This window comes from Sinohyriopsis cumingii, chromosome 15, assembly GCF_028554795.1.
Source record: "Sinohyriopsis cumingii isolate HCF-2022 chromosome 15, ASM2855479v2, whole genome shotgun sequence".
NCBI classification, from domain to species: Eukaryota; Metazoa; Mollusca; class Bivalvia; order Unionida; family Unionidae; genus Sinohyriopsis; species Sinohyriopsis cumingii.
Window position 1 is genome coordinate 91,691,374 of NC_142975.1, and position 16,468 is coordinate 91,707,841.

At 38.7% G+C, this 16,468-nt stretch overlaps 1 protein-coding gene across 2 annotated transcripts in view; it reads right to left on the reverse strand.

Annotated features, from left to right (window-relative positions):
• Window positions 1–16,468, reverse strand: part of LOC149782298 (uncharacterized) — a 43,293-nt gene that overhangs the window by 5,598 nt on the left and 21,227 nt on the right. For both annotated transcript variants that reach the window (XM_089933685.1, XM_089933686.1), the window contains exon 2: window positions 10,369–10,455. In XM_089933685.1, the coding sequence (XP_089789811.1) occupies window positions 10,369–10,386 (18 nt within the window). In that variant the 5' untranslated portion in view covers window positions 10,387–10,455. The remainder of the gene's footprint in view (window positions 1–10,368; window positions 10,456–16,468) is intronic.

Below are 16,468 nucleotides of genomic sequence, written 5' to 3' on the forward strand. Positions count from 1 at the left end.
ACAGTACACAATCATGCCAGAGCATAGACAAAACAATGTCAAATTTACAGCATTGCAAGAACAAAATCCATGCGGATTATTTTATTTTGTGGTTCAATGTGATAGTAAAACAGAGCCGCCAGTCCTTTATTGTGTTCAGAGTGCGATTGCACTAAACACAGTGGAGGTATTCCTCAGATCGATCGGAGTCACATAATAGATTTGACAGCTGCTAGAATCTTCAGTAGGCGCAATTTTGACGGATGATACTATTCGCAAGTTTTTCCGCAGCTACTCACTGCCTGATTTGTGTAAAAACGCTTACTGAAGTAAAAGTCCTGGTTCCAACATTTTTGATTACAGTCAACTATCACATTACTGGCCCGTACAGAGGTACCGCACACAATGCGTGTCATTTATAGTTGAGAAATTACTCCAACAAAACCATAATTCCTGTGGCGCTTACATTGGCCCCTTGATCATATAAGCTGCAGCCATGGCATGCCGACTGACCAGTTAGGGTGATCCACAACAAGATGACGTTTCGGCTAGGACAAATGAATTCGTCCCGGGACAAGTTAGAGAGCAATTTAACGGCGGAGAATTTCAAAATCACTCGTCCATACTGTCCCACCAACACAGACCTGATCACGACAACATGGTTTTATCCATACAAGTACATGAACGACTAGAGCACATTTTCCGAAACTAGGCTGCCATCATTCAGAGTGTTTTATTCATCCTTATTATGTGAAGATAATTTTTCCGCCGACTACGAACATGCAAAGAAAGTTTGGTTACACAATTTGCATGGTCACGAAGCACAATAATATGGTGTTTGGTTAACAACGGAACCACAGATCTGAGAAATTCTTTGCCAGGATTTACTTGCAACAGTCGTGGCCATGTGATCGGGTCGCTTCCATAAAAGCACTCGAGTGAATCTGCGACACTGGCCGGATATATGGACGTTAAAAGCTCAGCTTCTTTGTATCGGCTGGCCACATTGTCTGTGCTGAGCGCGTATTTGTAGGTGCATAACTTGTGTGGAAGAAACAACAAATCAGCTGCACGAACCTCGTTAGGTATCTGCACATTAAACAACCCCGTAAAACCTTTCTTGGTACTAGCAAATAAATTTACCACAGCGCTTTTATCGCCGACTATGTTCGAGCAATTCCATTAGTGACCTTGGTCGCAGTGGATAGCTGTCCCACTTAAGCTTCACCTCTCCAATAAACATGTGGGCTGTAGTATATTTTGGACAGTGTGCGCTCTTTGGATCCATTGTTTATACTGGTTTAATTTTGTCTGCATCCAAGTGGACACGAACAAGTGCAATCTTGGTTTTCATGCCTCCTTTGACGACCGATGGTGAGATTCGTTATCCCAATGTTGGATTAATCGCATTCAAGACATGAAAGAGATCCACGTCGGCAGGTTGACGTCGCCGGGCCTTGGTTGGTTGTGAATATCGAGTCGTAGATCCAGGTCCACCGTAACTGTAGCCAGGGATGTGCTTCTCACCTGGATATTTACTCCATAGTGTCCCTGGTAACTTTATTAATGAAACCGCTATATCACCGCTGCTTGCAACTTTTTAAAACTGGACCATAGGCGTGAGACGCGTTTGTATCTCCGATGTACGTGAAATTATTTGCTGCACATCGAGCACAATTCCCAAAAACCGCTGCTAGTCCATTACGTGTTTGAACTCGAGTCGGATGTCTGGTGCATGTTTTGGCGCATCTCACGCAATATGAAGCCAGTATCGTATTATAACGACAGAGAAATATTCAATGGCGTAACGCAAAAGAATATTTGCAGATGACTTTGCAAAACTCAAAGATTTTCTGTTATCGATTTCTCCACATTAAACCGTTCAAAGATGGTAACGGAACCGTGTTTCCAAACTCACTTCGTGAACTGACCATTGGCCCTGCCGAATCCATCAAAACTCAACTGTTGTCGAATATGGTTTAATACTGGTTAACCTGGAATAAGTTATAAATGATCGCACCATCAGCCGATGATCAACCGTGTGCTCAAAGATTTTGCAAAGCGCTGAGAAGACGTAACAACACCAAGACGATTTTGTTGTTCTCCATAGATTACTTTTCTACAATCGACGACGCAAATGCTATAGACGATTTGGACGCCATCAACACAATACAGCGGTGTGCCACGATGTTATGCTCAACAAACAATTCAATCGTCGCAAATATTTTCACCAGGCCGGCATAAAAAAATCCCTCAGAACCCTGATATAGCGCACTGAACCAATCGCTAATCAAGTGCTCATGCGAGTCTTGGATAGTGTCAAAAGTGGTTCAATTAGAACAACTGGACTCGGAGGCGGCTCGGGCGATTCGAGATAAGCTATGTAGATTTTTAACACGAGCACCAGCGACTGATCCAGTTACATTGCCATCGACTGAAACAATGCCTACAGTAGTGATTAAAGTCGTTAATGAGGCCTCTCAACAGCGATTGTCAGATTCAGTGATTGTAAATCTGACAATGTGGGAGTAGCTTTGCATGGTATTAAAGAAAATCAATAAGCTATGATTTTACAATGGCCCAGTTCAAAAAGTATTTAACATGGGAGCGCCCGTCTTAGTGGATAGAAACAAGAGAGATTTTCAGTATTACTAACATCCGGCCGAAAATCCACAATATGAGTTTTTCCTCCTGTGTGAGGCGTTTTCGGAAGTTATGAAAACTGGTGCGCGCGAACAATGCTAATTACGACGCCAATGCCCAAGTAGGACTTTTTAACTATAGCATCATGGCGTTGTTTAACAGTGCAAGTTACTCCATCGATAGAAAGAAAATCGAATCAGTTCTGGACAACGTTGACGTGGCTACGACGATTCTCTGATGCGCTAGATACAACGATGATTACAAGAGAACATATGGTTCATCCATGATGTGTGTCAAGTATGTAGCTAATCGCTCAGATCATAGAACAAATATAATCAAACGGCCTCGAAATAGTGCAGCTAATGCAAACGCAGATATAGAAAATTTCGCATTTACTAACCCACAATTAAATTTGGATTTGCACAGCATCGAGCACAACTTCGTGAAGCCTTCTTACGATGTTCATGTGCCATTCCCCTCAGTCACATCCTTGGGTTTTGCAGAGATGTTCGCAAGGTCGTATCTAGAGCAAAACAAACAGTCATCTTATTTCTTACAAATATCTCCATTTGGCGTGATGCAGATGCTCCTGCCGATAAAGTTGCATTAGCTTTATTAACTTTGTCGATGCCCGTGTTCTCCTCCTGAGCACGCATGTAATCGTTTATGCACTCGGAAACCACATTAACGCTGTTGATTCTCCCACATACCACAGATGCACACAAACCCAATTGTGTGGCAGTTTTCTTGGTAAATAAGTGTTCAGCATGGTCTATCTGCGCCAAAACACGTATGTATTCTTGGCGTTTCAACCTGCGGTGCGAGATAATGACCAGGAAAGTAATAATATCGTATTTTACAACTTAGAAGTGACTGAAGTCTCGTTATAGTTAAACTAGCATTAGGAACCTTTGGAAGAAATTCGGCTTGACTACACACAAGCCAATCATACTTTCCGTGCATATCTCAATCTGTGGTCGTACATGGACCGGCATCAAAATGTTGACACGTGCCTGCACATTTCTCAACAAGATTTTTGCGCATTGTACACAATTTATTACTTTCCACTGGAACATCAGGAGCTTTTCTGGCAGTCAGTAGTCGACGTGTATTTTCATGCGCGTGTCGGTAACGCTGGCGGTTCTAATTACAAATTCTATGCTGTGATACCTTCCAGCAAGACGCTGTTGTTGGAGAGTGGTGATGGCCAAAAGAGGGAAATCCATGCACCTATGAAAAATTTATAATTGATTGTGTTACAGACTTGAATAATAACGTTATATCACTAAGTAAAGGTCGGTCTCACTGAAAGTCAACTAAAAAAATATTATAAACCTAATCAAAAACAATTTTGGGGTCACACTAAAACTGTTGGTAGCACAATATACTGGAAATGTCCCAGTGAGTTTGACCCAAACGCAGCTTGCACAACTTAATGCGGACAAACACAAATACACTTCAGTAACATTAAATTTGATCAAGTCAGAGGTGTCAAAAATGCAAAAGTCCGGTTGGACAGTTCCATTCCATGCGGCCATTCCAACGTTGCTGGTTTCAGCAGCTGCAGCGGTTGCAAAAGCTGCGGCGTTATTAGCTGTCGAAACTGCATCACAAACGACACTGAAAAAAGCGGTTGGAGGCCGCACACAAAGGAAGGGTCTCTCGATTACCAGGGACTAGTCGTCTAATACCTTCAGGCAGAGGTCTTCGGTTACTCTGTCGTAAAAGACCACGCCGTTGATTGAATCGAAGAAGCCATTGACCAATCTTAGTTTACTCGCGATGGTAAACGGATTAAACAAATTCGTGGTGTGTTTACGAGAGATGAACTTGTGTCGATGGTACCAAACACACGTGAAGCTAGCATCGTCAATCTGAATTTATCAACATACCCTGGTCCTCACTGGGTCGCATATGTGGTAACACCTCAGCATGGTTTATATTTTTGCTCATCAGGCGCATATCCACCAATTGATTTTGTTACTTATTTACAAATACACTGGTGGACGAGAATGACAGAATCGTCTGTCGCTGTTTCATTCGACAATGCCACACGGTTAGATGGTACCATGTGCGGTTATTTTATCGTCGAGGTGCTGCGTGCACTGCAGCACTCACCGACCCCGCATGCACTTGCTGATTTCTCATTAAAGTATGTGTGATAGTATTATACAACAATGAATTTATTAAGTCGTGTTGTCGTTAGTGTCGATCCAGGTAAGCTCTTGATTTCTGAAAATCAATATGGCAAACTGAATATGTCTAACGTAGACATTCACTATGTCATTGTCAAGCTGAAAGGCAATTTTATGGTTTAGAATCTAGTTGAGTTCACTGACAAAGATGGAATCAAAGACAGCGGCGTGTTGCTTTGCTCATATCAAAAAGCATGTTGATACCAAAGTTGCAACAAAACAATATGAGCAACTTGAGTTTTAAAAAAAAAAACACCACGTGGATCAGCCCATTGACGATATGGCCGAACTACCACGCTTAGCAACCGTTTTGGAGCTCAATAATTTATTGGATATTTGTCGAAGAAGAGAACCCATTTAAAACGGAAACTTTAGCAAATGGCCGACTTGTTTTCCGTGCTGAAACAAATGGTTTTAATAGACCTAAACCTCACATTTTAAAGGTGTGCCAATCCGGTAGACCTATTTATCATTACCGGAAGTAAAACTGCGTTTTCGAATGTGAATCTCGATATCCTGGACATGGTTTAATTTGTTACGAGGCCTGACAGTGAATTAATAAGTCGGTATCAGTAGTTGTCGGAGTTGAAATTGAGTTTGAAGTACTCAACGTTTATCCAGACGGATAGTGAACTCTTATCCAGACGGATGGTTAACCGTCTTTGGTGTTTGTGTTCAAGATTAGATTTTATCATTATTATGTAAGTAATAATATCTAATTCTGGTGATAAAGTTGCGGAATTAACCACAGCGAGGTGCTGAACCAGCGGACAGCGACTGTTAACAAATTTGCTCATATAATTTTCTTAAGGTCGAAGTAGAAATTGGTATCTGGAATCACCCTGATGAGTACAACCAACCCGAGGCCAGACTGAAATAATCGTTCGTGAACGCCCAAGCGATACCTGTAGCCACAGATGCAAAACCTCTTTATGATTGTTTCTATAATGGCGAATGATCATTCACCGATATATCCACCCCAGTTAAGTTCACGATCTAATATTTTAAACCAACACTGACACAACTTAGAAAAGAAAGGTTTCGACTTTTACTCAACAAGGATGCACCTGTTCGGACAACCATTATGGGGCAAAGTTGATTGTTAGTTGTCAAAGTAACTGACGTAATCAGTGTGTTTTTGTATGACAGGTGTGCCAAACAATCAGAACGAGCAATCGCCGGAAATTTAAGTATTCCCGAGGCGGGGGGTATAACTGTATCACAATTAAACCAGTTAAAAAGGGTAATAGGCTAGAAGTGTGCGTGCATATTACGCCTGCGCGTGATGATGAGACTCAACAAGGTCTGGCTGTCGTGCAATTAAAATACTCGATTGTATTATTGATAGAAGAACTAAATTTTGACGGTATTTTGCAATAAACCCCACGTGACAGATTACACTACTCATGTTGCGACAAAACTGCCTATGCATGCAACCTAACCCGACCAATGGGAAGTTACTGAATCCTTCTAGAAACGCAGAAACTCCACCATCAAACAAAAAATTAAGCCAAAGGCGCTTTATAAGTCTTATCATTAAAATTATTATTATCAATTGTCAAAACATACGTAAGCATCTATTTGTATATCCTATGCAATTATATGATTTTAACAGATTCAGGTCACGTAGGCTAAACTAACTAAATGTATTCAGTCATTACAACCATGAATAACAATTATAAAATTTAGATAAAATGATGTACCAGGAGTTACAAAAAGATAGAGATGCATAACAATGTTATTTATAACAGGTTTAGTAATAGACCCTATAGTCGACAACTTTGATTGTTCTATAAATGAATTTTTGACCCTCGTGTGGTTCTATTATTGTGTTTTAGTATTTTGTATAATATTGTCTACTTGAAACATTATTCATTCTGGCTATAACATCTGAAGGGGAATCATCTGTATTATTGTATTCATTTCTTTTCGTGTGGACTTATTCAAATTATTATTTACTGAAATTCCAAAGTGCTCAATAATATTCTTGGACAGAAAGATTTATATGGAGTTATATCGAATTCAGAGGAGAACAACTTAAATTATATTATAGTCTACAATAAAGTATTGCTGACACATCGCCACACTTCAGGCCACTAGCACATTTCCACATTCGAGTCTACAGGCACATCAATAGCTTCAGCGTTGGAACTTATTTGGAACGCCAAAGGAATATAATTAGAACTTATCCATTGGGACTGGTGGTAGAATGTTTTGGACTATTTGGGTTTAAATCGAATTACTATAAGCTCTGATAACATTTTAACTTGTTTTAGGTATATAAATTATTTTTTAATTTGACAAAACTTGATGGTTTTCACACTTTATGCAATTAATGTAAGACCATAGAGTCATAACAGAAAATTAAAGGCTCGTCCTATGATTCGATTTTTTCCTAAAATATTTCAGAGTCTTTCTGTTTGAAATTTAAATTCATCTTATTTCAAAATTTTCTAACTCTCATGTATTTTAAGTTTATATGTTTGAGAAATCTATAGTGAAACCAAAAAGCTTTCAAAAGGTCACATAAGTGGAGACCCTTAGTTTGAATCCTACCCGGGGGGGGGGATAGAGTCTTTGACACTGCAATCACAGCTAAAAACAAGAAAAAGATGGAATTAGATTTAGGACAGGTTCAGTTTCAGATACAAATGATGCAAATGCAAAGGGAGAGGAACGAGTGTGTAACATTATACATGTGTAACTGACAATCAGAACCCTCTGTGCATGAGTCATAGTTCCACTGGTACTATCTACAGGCGTCTGTCTCTTTGATACTACTCAGTGTTAAGACCTCACAGTAGTCGTTTGTATATAATAAAGTATTGATAGTTAGAACACGGCCTCTCATCTTATGTTTCAACGCAATAACACAACATGGTGTCAGAAGTGCAGATGTGATCATAATTGGATTAGCACATGGATCGTAAATGGATATTTTAAAACAATAACTTTACAAACCACGGAATATTTTGCGCTAATTCAAAACCTTAAACACGTTGAAAATTCGGCATACGAACTTAATAACTTCGACATGGATCTTTCCGGCGTGCCAAACCCTACCATGGACTGGGACAATTCCAACCTCACCAAAGCATGGGCTAAATTCCAACAACACTGTGGATCAATATTTAACGGACCGATGAGTAGAAGAAGTGATGTGGTCAAAGGCAACTACGTTCTATTTTCGATAGGCGACTAAGGCAGATATATTTTCAACACATGGACTCTGACGGATGAAGATAAAAAGGACCCATCAACGCTCTTTACACAATTCAAACATCACATGCAACCAAAATTAAATCTGGTCTTTGCCAGATTCAAGTTTAACAATGATATTCGAGGCTCCAGGACAATAGATCAATATGTGACTTCTTTGAAACTCTTGGCTAAGGACTGTCTCTTCAAAGACGAAGAGTACATGATTCATAATATTTTTCGGGGTATCGTCATCAATGATACAAGAAAAACGTATCAGCGAAGGTGAAAAGTTGACCTTGGAAAGGGCTATTAACATCAGTCAAAGCCATGAATATGCCCAGGAGCAGCTCCAGACCATGTCTGCATTAGCCAGACCGGAAGTTGATGCGACAATTCAACGACAGGCCAAGACAAAAGAACTACAGCTGAAGAAGAAATGGACCACGTTTTCCAGACGAAGCTTTAACGCGACCTGTAGATACAAATCACATTCAAACCACGACAAGTGCCCCGCAATAGGAAAGACGTGCAATAAGTGTCATAAACTCAATCACTTTGAGAAAGTCTGTAGATTACAAACGGTCAGTGTGATTACCAATGAACGTCAAAAATGAGGATTTATATATTAAGAATGTAAAAAGGGATATAATTGCCAATGGCCAGGCATATGCGGTGATAGAGATAGGACCTGGTTTCTATTGATTTTAAATTGGATACTGGCTCTCAAGTTAACATCACACCCTCGCATATATTCAAAACGCTAGGCATAAAGTATCCCCTTCAACCTACATTAAACACATTATCCGCATATGACGGCAAATTATTGAATACAATGGGTACAGTCAATCTCACATGTAAACGCACTGAACGTACACATGAACTCGAGTTATACATTGTTAAAACAAAAGCACCACCTGTACATCGTTTACATTCTTGTATGGAGTTAGGCTTAGTTTAATTTACATACACTGTTCAGACACATATGTGAAATGTACAATGTAACAATAGGACGCCCCTCACTAAGGCAGTTGTTCTCAAGGAATATGACGAAGTCTTCAATGTAGTGTAGTGCACCCTCCGCGGCGAGTACCTGTCGCACTTCAAGACAGACTCAAAACAGAACTTGATTGCATGGAAAATGAAATATCATTATCCCGGTTACATCACCTACAGCATAGGTAAATTATATGCGTGTAAAAAAGTAAACTAAGGGTATGTCTCCACCCACAAGATCTAAATAGAGCAATTTTGCGTCCCCATTACCATATACGCACATTAGACGATATCCTACCCCAATTATCGGGTGACTCTTCTTACCTCACAACTTTCAACAGCCCTTACGGCCGTGGCCGTTTCCTGCGTCTCCCATTTGGTTTGAAATCATCTCAAGATGAATTCCAGAAAGAGGAGATGGAGATATACAATACAAGTTGAAAGTAACTATTCTGTCTTCAGAAATAAAATAGTGGCTAAAACAAGACTAGTGTCAATCAATGTGTTCTTAGCTGGCGGCAGGAATGATCTATTCTGCATACTAGAATTAGAAATATTTGTCGTGATTTACATAATAATCGTCTGATAGATAATCCATGAGATGCTTTTAGTGATGATGTAGAAAATTCGTGCCATTACATATTTACTTGCAAGTATTATACAGAACAGAGGCTGAAAATTAGTTCAAAATCTAAAACACTTTTTTATACCACAGACTTAAAGTAATTGTTTTACAGATCATTAGATTTTATAGCTATTTGATTTGTTCCAAATATATTAATGATACAAAAAGGAGTATTTAAAATTTAATTTCTCTGCTTAATTATTGCTACTTGTGTAAAGGAAGACACAACGTTCTTAAATCTGAGTTATTGTATTCAGTTTGGTTTGTGAATCCTTGTCCAGTTTCCAGTTCTGCCATGATCCTTAATTTATTCATCTCTCTCTCTCTCTCTCTCTCTCTCTCTCTCTCTCTCTCTCTCTCTCTCTCTCTCTCTCTCTTCTATCGTTTTCCTTTAATCGTGTAAGCTTACCTCGATGAATAATATCGTAGTGCCACTATTCATGCAAATTTCTTATGGATTATAGGGGAAATATTATTCTAAGTTGGAACAACTTGTAGCCTTACCCCATCTGTTAATATTTAGGGCAATGAAACGAGAACAAAGAGAGTCATATGGTCAAAGTGCATGTTGTAATTACCGGAAAGGGCGAATAATTCATGAATAGATATTGCCTTTTCTTCAAATATTTGGTATAAGACACCCTGTAAATCACAAGAAAACTGTGTCAAATCCCTGAACTTTAAACACTTGATGTGCATGTGCCATATTGAAGTCGATACTCAGAAACTTACTTGCTGTGCTTGTGCCATATTGAACTCGATACTCAGAAACAAACGTGCTGTCTACTACACTTCTGCAACACCCTCGGTTAGTGGAATCTATAAAATACCAAAACCTTACTGTCAAAGATATTGTATTTCTTCATGTATGAGTGAAAAGGCTCGAACTTGACAAAATAAGGTTGTGTGATTCAAGGACAGTTTCAAGTATTCACGGAATATTTGATAAACGTTGTCATCAACCATATGGAACGGACTGGTGCTCACGGCAGCCCGTCCTGTTCATCTGGAAACGATAGTTCATCATAATGTAAATACCAGAAGACACCCTTGCATAAATCAAGCTTCTTTTTAAATCATGCAAAAATGATGTGATCAAACAAAAGAAAGAAATAAAACAAGACATGCAACATGTCCAACTAGTGCTTCTTAAAAGATGCATTTATTTTAAACAGGAGAAATATCACACCTCCCCGCCCAGATGATAGGATGCAAATTGTTATTTTTATTGCACTCCGCAAGTCACTTTGCTAAGAAAATGACACTATCAAACAGTGCGTTAGCAGAAATACAAATTTATCTGATTTAAAGGTTTTTATATATTCTTAAATTTTACAAAGTTTGGAAATTAACAATAATTTTCATTCACTTTTGCAACACCCTCTGTTAGTGGAATCTACAAAATACCAGAACCTTACTGTCAAAGATATTACATTTTTTCATTTATGAGTGAAAAGGTTTGAACCTGACAAAATAAGGTTGTGTGATTCAAGGACAGTTTCAAGTATTCACGTAGTATTTGATAAACGTGGTCATCAACCACATGAAACGGACTGGTGCTCGATTAAAATGAAAATATTCTTTTTATGAATATAGGTCAAACCTCCCACTTTCAGTTCCCACAAAATGAAATACCCACCAATCATTTTCCATGTTAGAAAAACAGATAGTTTAAAGCTATAGCGGCTGATCAAAGAGTTACTTGGCTTGGATTCTATTCATTTTATAAATGATATAAACGTAATAAATTCAGAAACTGTACAGCGACATTCATTATAAATCATTTGTGGAAAATAATTTTCAATATGCATGATCTCATATTAGGCAATGTAAATTAAGACCAACACGTTTAAGACATTATACAAATGGAAGAAGAAACAGCTTTATTTATGCCTTTTAGAACAGGTCCTACTAGTTGCAGGAAACACACTCATGGGCGCCCGCACATAATTGGATCCCTCCAATCATGCTTTAGCCTACATTCCTAAAACTTAACAGCTGTCTACGACATATTTTCTCACCACCCACCACCAACCACAATACTTCTGAAGAGACTTGAGGATACAATTATCCCGAAAAAGGGATAAGCACGCAGATTGTATTACGTTTTGCAAGTGTTATACAAGTACAGACGCAAACAAACAAAACCAATCAGGACAAACGTAATCAATCAATTTGCCGATTCATTGTTTTTATAGTGAAGTGGGGTGGGGATGCCATTATTGATGATTGCAAATGTTAAAGGTCACGATATACTTGGGTTAGGCGCACCATTTAAAACCACGTTTATATTTACCTAAATCTTTAACTGATTGAAGAAGGACAGGTCGGTGGTCAGAGTGAATAATGGCCAATAACTTATTTGTCAAAAATAATCGGGGTGGTAATAATATAGTTATTGTAGAAACTTTAACACATATACGGGCACAATAACTACTTTGTCTTTCATCCTAGTTAAAAGGATTTACTCGATTTATTGATCATGCGTGTGTGTGTGTGTGTGTGTGTGTGTGTGTGTGTGTGTGTGTGTGTGTGTGTGAATCTTGTAATAAATTTATTGTTAGGTCAATAGTTATAAATAAATTACAACGACGAAAACAAAAGAAAATAAAAGTTATATAGTAATTACATTATTATTTTACGGGGTGGATTGGCGAAATGCCATTTTTTGTGTAAGAAAAGAACAGGGAGGGAACCATTTTCACGAAATGGTTCAACATACCTTTTAACCGTAAGCGTCCAAAAGTCAATTTTACGCATCCACTTAAATAAGTATCGTACAAAATGCAACGTAATGATGTTATTAAGAAATACTGACACGTGTCTCTATATCCAAATGCAGCTTTTCCACTACCTTTTAATGCTCTTTGTCAAATATTATAACATTGGTGGTCGCAGCTTCGACAGATTCCACTTGCTTATCAAACAAGCAGATTCTATATTGCATTATTAACATAATCAATCAATATTCTTTCCCTAATGGTATGTCGTGTAATCTGTAGGAACGTTCAATAATAATTTTATCATATATTTTTTAATGTTCATTTAAAGATAAAAACACACCATGAATGCGAACAAGATCTTACGTCTAACATTCGGGAAACACGACATTTATTAAGTTCCTCATTTCCGATAATTACAACGATTTCATAAGAACGGTAAACATATGATTATTATTACAATTTTAGCACACAATGCTTTCATTTGGAAAACAATACAAGAAATATGAGTAAAGAAAATTTAACAAAATGACACTGACACATACTGAATATTTATTAATATCTTCTTTCAAATTATAATGTAGGATATATTCTAGATATTGCAATATGCTACAATTATTCATAACCATTCCACTTGATATAGATTATACACATTACATCTAGATATCCGTTACATATGAGGATGATGTGTAGTTTATTTGCTCTCGATCATATATTGCTCGATGACTCGGACATAGTGAGTGTTAGGTTAATTAATTTCGCCTTTTCAAACATCACACATGGAAATATAGTTTAATAATGTGAACGTGATGGTATCTTCGGGCTAAGGATACTATTTACCAGAAACGCTTTGATATCGGTGACTACATTTGTGAGATAAAAACCAAGAAAATAAATCGGACTGTATTACAAATGTATAAGCTTGCATATTAACGCAATTTCCACTTGACTTTTACTGCCTGTAAATCAGTTACCTGTTTTGGGCAGCAAGCGCCCGGGTTTCTTATATACGCTCGAAATCGTCGGCGGTTTCCATTTCAGCTAACACCATTTCAAACTCAGCTATTCTGTTTTATCTGCTATGACCACCAAGTACAGCTTGGCAATTGTGCTGATACTAAATCGTGCTTCCATGAGAACTTCTGAATAGAGAGTTATTCGCGAATGTTGCCGTAACTAAATTATTTTATCAGCGCCACCAGTTACTCTCGTTATAGCCCAGACAGCAAATCAAACGGGTGTCCCTATGATGGGTGCTGTAATCACAACTACACCAACCAACGCCAAGGCAAATGGAGCTTGTAACGATGATTCCTCAAATAGCACATACAATCACACACATACGCATTTGTATTTCGCAAGTAAAACGCTTTTATCTATGATATCGTCTCACTGCTGTTGCTTCACTTCGATTATTTTTTCACGACGGTACATTTGAGTGTCCATCATAGTTATTTTATTAATAATGTAATCAAGAAGCATAATTGTACGACCGGCAGAACTTATCCAGCTGTACCGCAGCCAGGTGTAACACGCACAGGTACTTCCAACGATTTATTTTTCCTTTACTTGCACAGGTGCCATATAGTTATAGATAATGTGTTTCTGGAGAATGCTTATACCTCCTTCAACTAGTTACACAATTCGAGGTTTACCTAGAAACAAATTTGCCTTGTAGATTCAACCGTCCCCCTTGTGAACTGTTGCTTTGTTGAAATTCGGTCTGGGGTTTTCTTACACCGGTCGTGTTATTGTTGGATCGATATAATTGACGAGAAATGTTATCTCTGTGTCTTATTTCAATGTTGTAGAAACAATATTTTGTGTTAAACCTGTTATCTATTTTATGGGTGATTTGGCTAATGCAATGATTCCGAGCTGACCTCGAATTGGAATTTTCACACCAGGAAGTGGTCCCAACGATTTATTTCTAGTTGGCCCTTGATAAGCCTATATTTGACTATATACGAGGGTCATTTAGTGCCATAATTCTGAACATGTTATTCGTCGACAAGAGGTACACAATCATTCACAATCGTTAGCATTACCTGTCAACTGATCAACACCCCGTCGATATCTTCCGCAACATCTACATCATATTAAAGTATAAGTAATGATAAATCTTCATCATAAACACAAAATACATTTAAACACCCGTATAGGTAGATGTGGAATGCTTAAAACTGAATTTCGCCTCTGGAGACCAACGATATTGATATCGTATATATGAAAGGTTTTTAGAAGACCGGTATCGGGTTCGTTACCCATTTTACTCGTGTACCTGACTGATTCTGTATCAATACTTCAATCGACTCCACTCACTTCAATGACCGGATACAATAAATAAATACGATCCGGACTAGCCAGATGTTAAGCTGTGAGGTTTATATTTATCAATGCCATTCACATCGGTAATAAAAGTAGGCCATTTGTCATTATGCTCTCAGTTTGTCATCCCATTCAATGGTCAGTAGTCATATTATTGTGCAAATGAAGTTACTAAAAAGTCTAGCTGTGATAGCACCTGGGTGACCTTTGCATCCAAGTATACTTTCATAAAACTAACCGACAAACCAGAGTTTCTTATTCCTTGCTTCTCAGTGATTTCAGCCAGGCTTTCGCTATGGGTCATTGCGACTTTAAAACAATTACATCTCCACGCGAATGTCTAATGAGTGCCCGTTCTGATCGACGTGGGTGAAACGAACGTTCGTCAGGCGGTAATTACTGCATGGAAGGTACACGGGCATTGCGGGAGTAATATATATCTGATCACGCATAGTCACGTTCAGGATAAATCCGAACAATACGTCAACCTGCGACATTTGCGTTGTCGGTGCAGAGGCGAAGTAACAATGGCTGATGAAGTTACAGGTTAAATTAACTTCAATCAGGGTAATGACAATAATAATTGCTGGCACGATATTGTGCCTGGAACCGTCGGGTTCTACAAGCATAATTCGTTTCTCCACGGGAATCTTATTAACATCTTCAGGCCAACTAAGAACTGTTCTCAACGATGACTGTCCAATTTTAACCGCTTACGGTGGAGATTCAATTGAACTGTCTGAGCTGAGTTTGAAGTCGTATACAGCTGTGTAGAATTTAGAGTCTTTTCCGGTCTACAATGTGATCTTCTGACGGATCTCACTGAACAAATTTCAAAGTCAAATTGCATTGTAGGTTCCTTCTCGACCGCTCTTTGCTGAGTACACAAGTGAGTTATTCACTTCAAGACCCCCAAAAGCACGCTATCGTACATTAGGCCAAATATGATAAACACACAAAGAGACTAGTGCTACTTCGATTGTACATGATTTTCGGCAGTTTTCGGCGTCATAAAAACCAATTAGAATTATGGCTTTGTTGATGAGATCGTGATTATTAAGCTGACGTTACCGGAAGTACTTGCAACTCCTCGCTGCGTCACAGCATTTATTTCGTAACGAATTGATAGCGCCTCACACATTTCATTGGTGCACGCGCGTTCGTTATAAATAGCATCGATGTCTTCAAGGAGTTCTTGCGTTAACCAGCGAAACGAACCCGGATCCATTATATCGTCTGTGATAATCTGCAAACGTATCGATACGGTCTCATTTATGACCACTGGCACATTATTATTGGCGCGAACTGATCCCATGAGTGTTTACATGCAGTCCACGAGTCCAGTGACCTTTTTCTGGTCTACACATACGCATTTCACCCGTGTGTGTCTTTGTCGTCAACGATGTGGTTCTGCCTCCAAAATCATTTCCAACAGGTTGTTGCTACGGTTGGGTTATATATTATTGTTCAGGGTCCCAGGTGATATGTTCTATATATGTGTGTTTCGCTTATTACCGGTGAGCTTGGTTTTCCCCATTAAACTCCTTAAATACCACTTGAGGCTATTTAACGTCCACTATTGCATTCTTTGTTTTAGCAGGTACTTTCAGAAGGAATTCTTTCCAATTGGCGGGTCTGTAAAGAGTGACTCGCATAGGATTTTCAAGGATCGACTGGCGAGCATCTTCGATAAAGAAAAAACCGGTGTTTCAATGGTGGTCCTGGCTTTCGAAAAGTTATAATTGCCCCCGTGACTCTTTCGTCCAGAACATGGGTACTTGTTG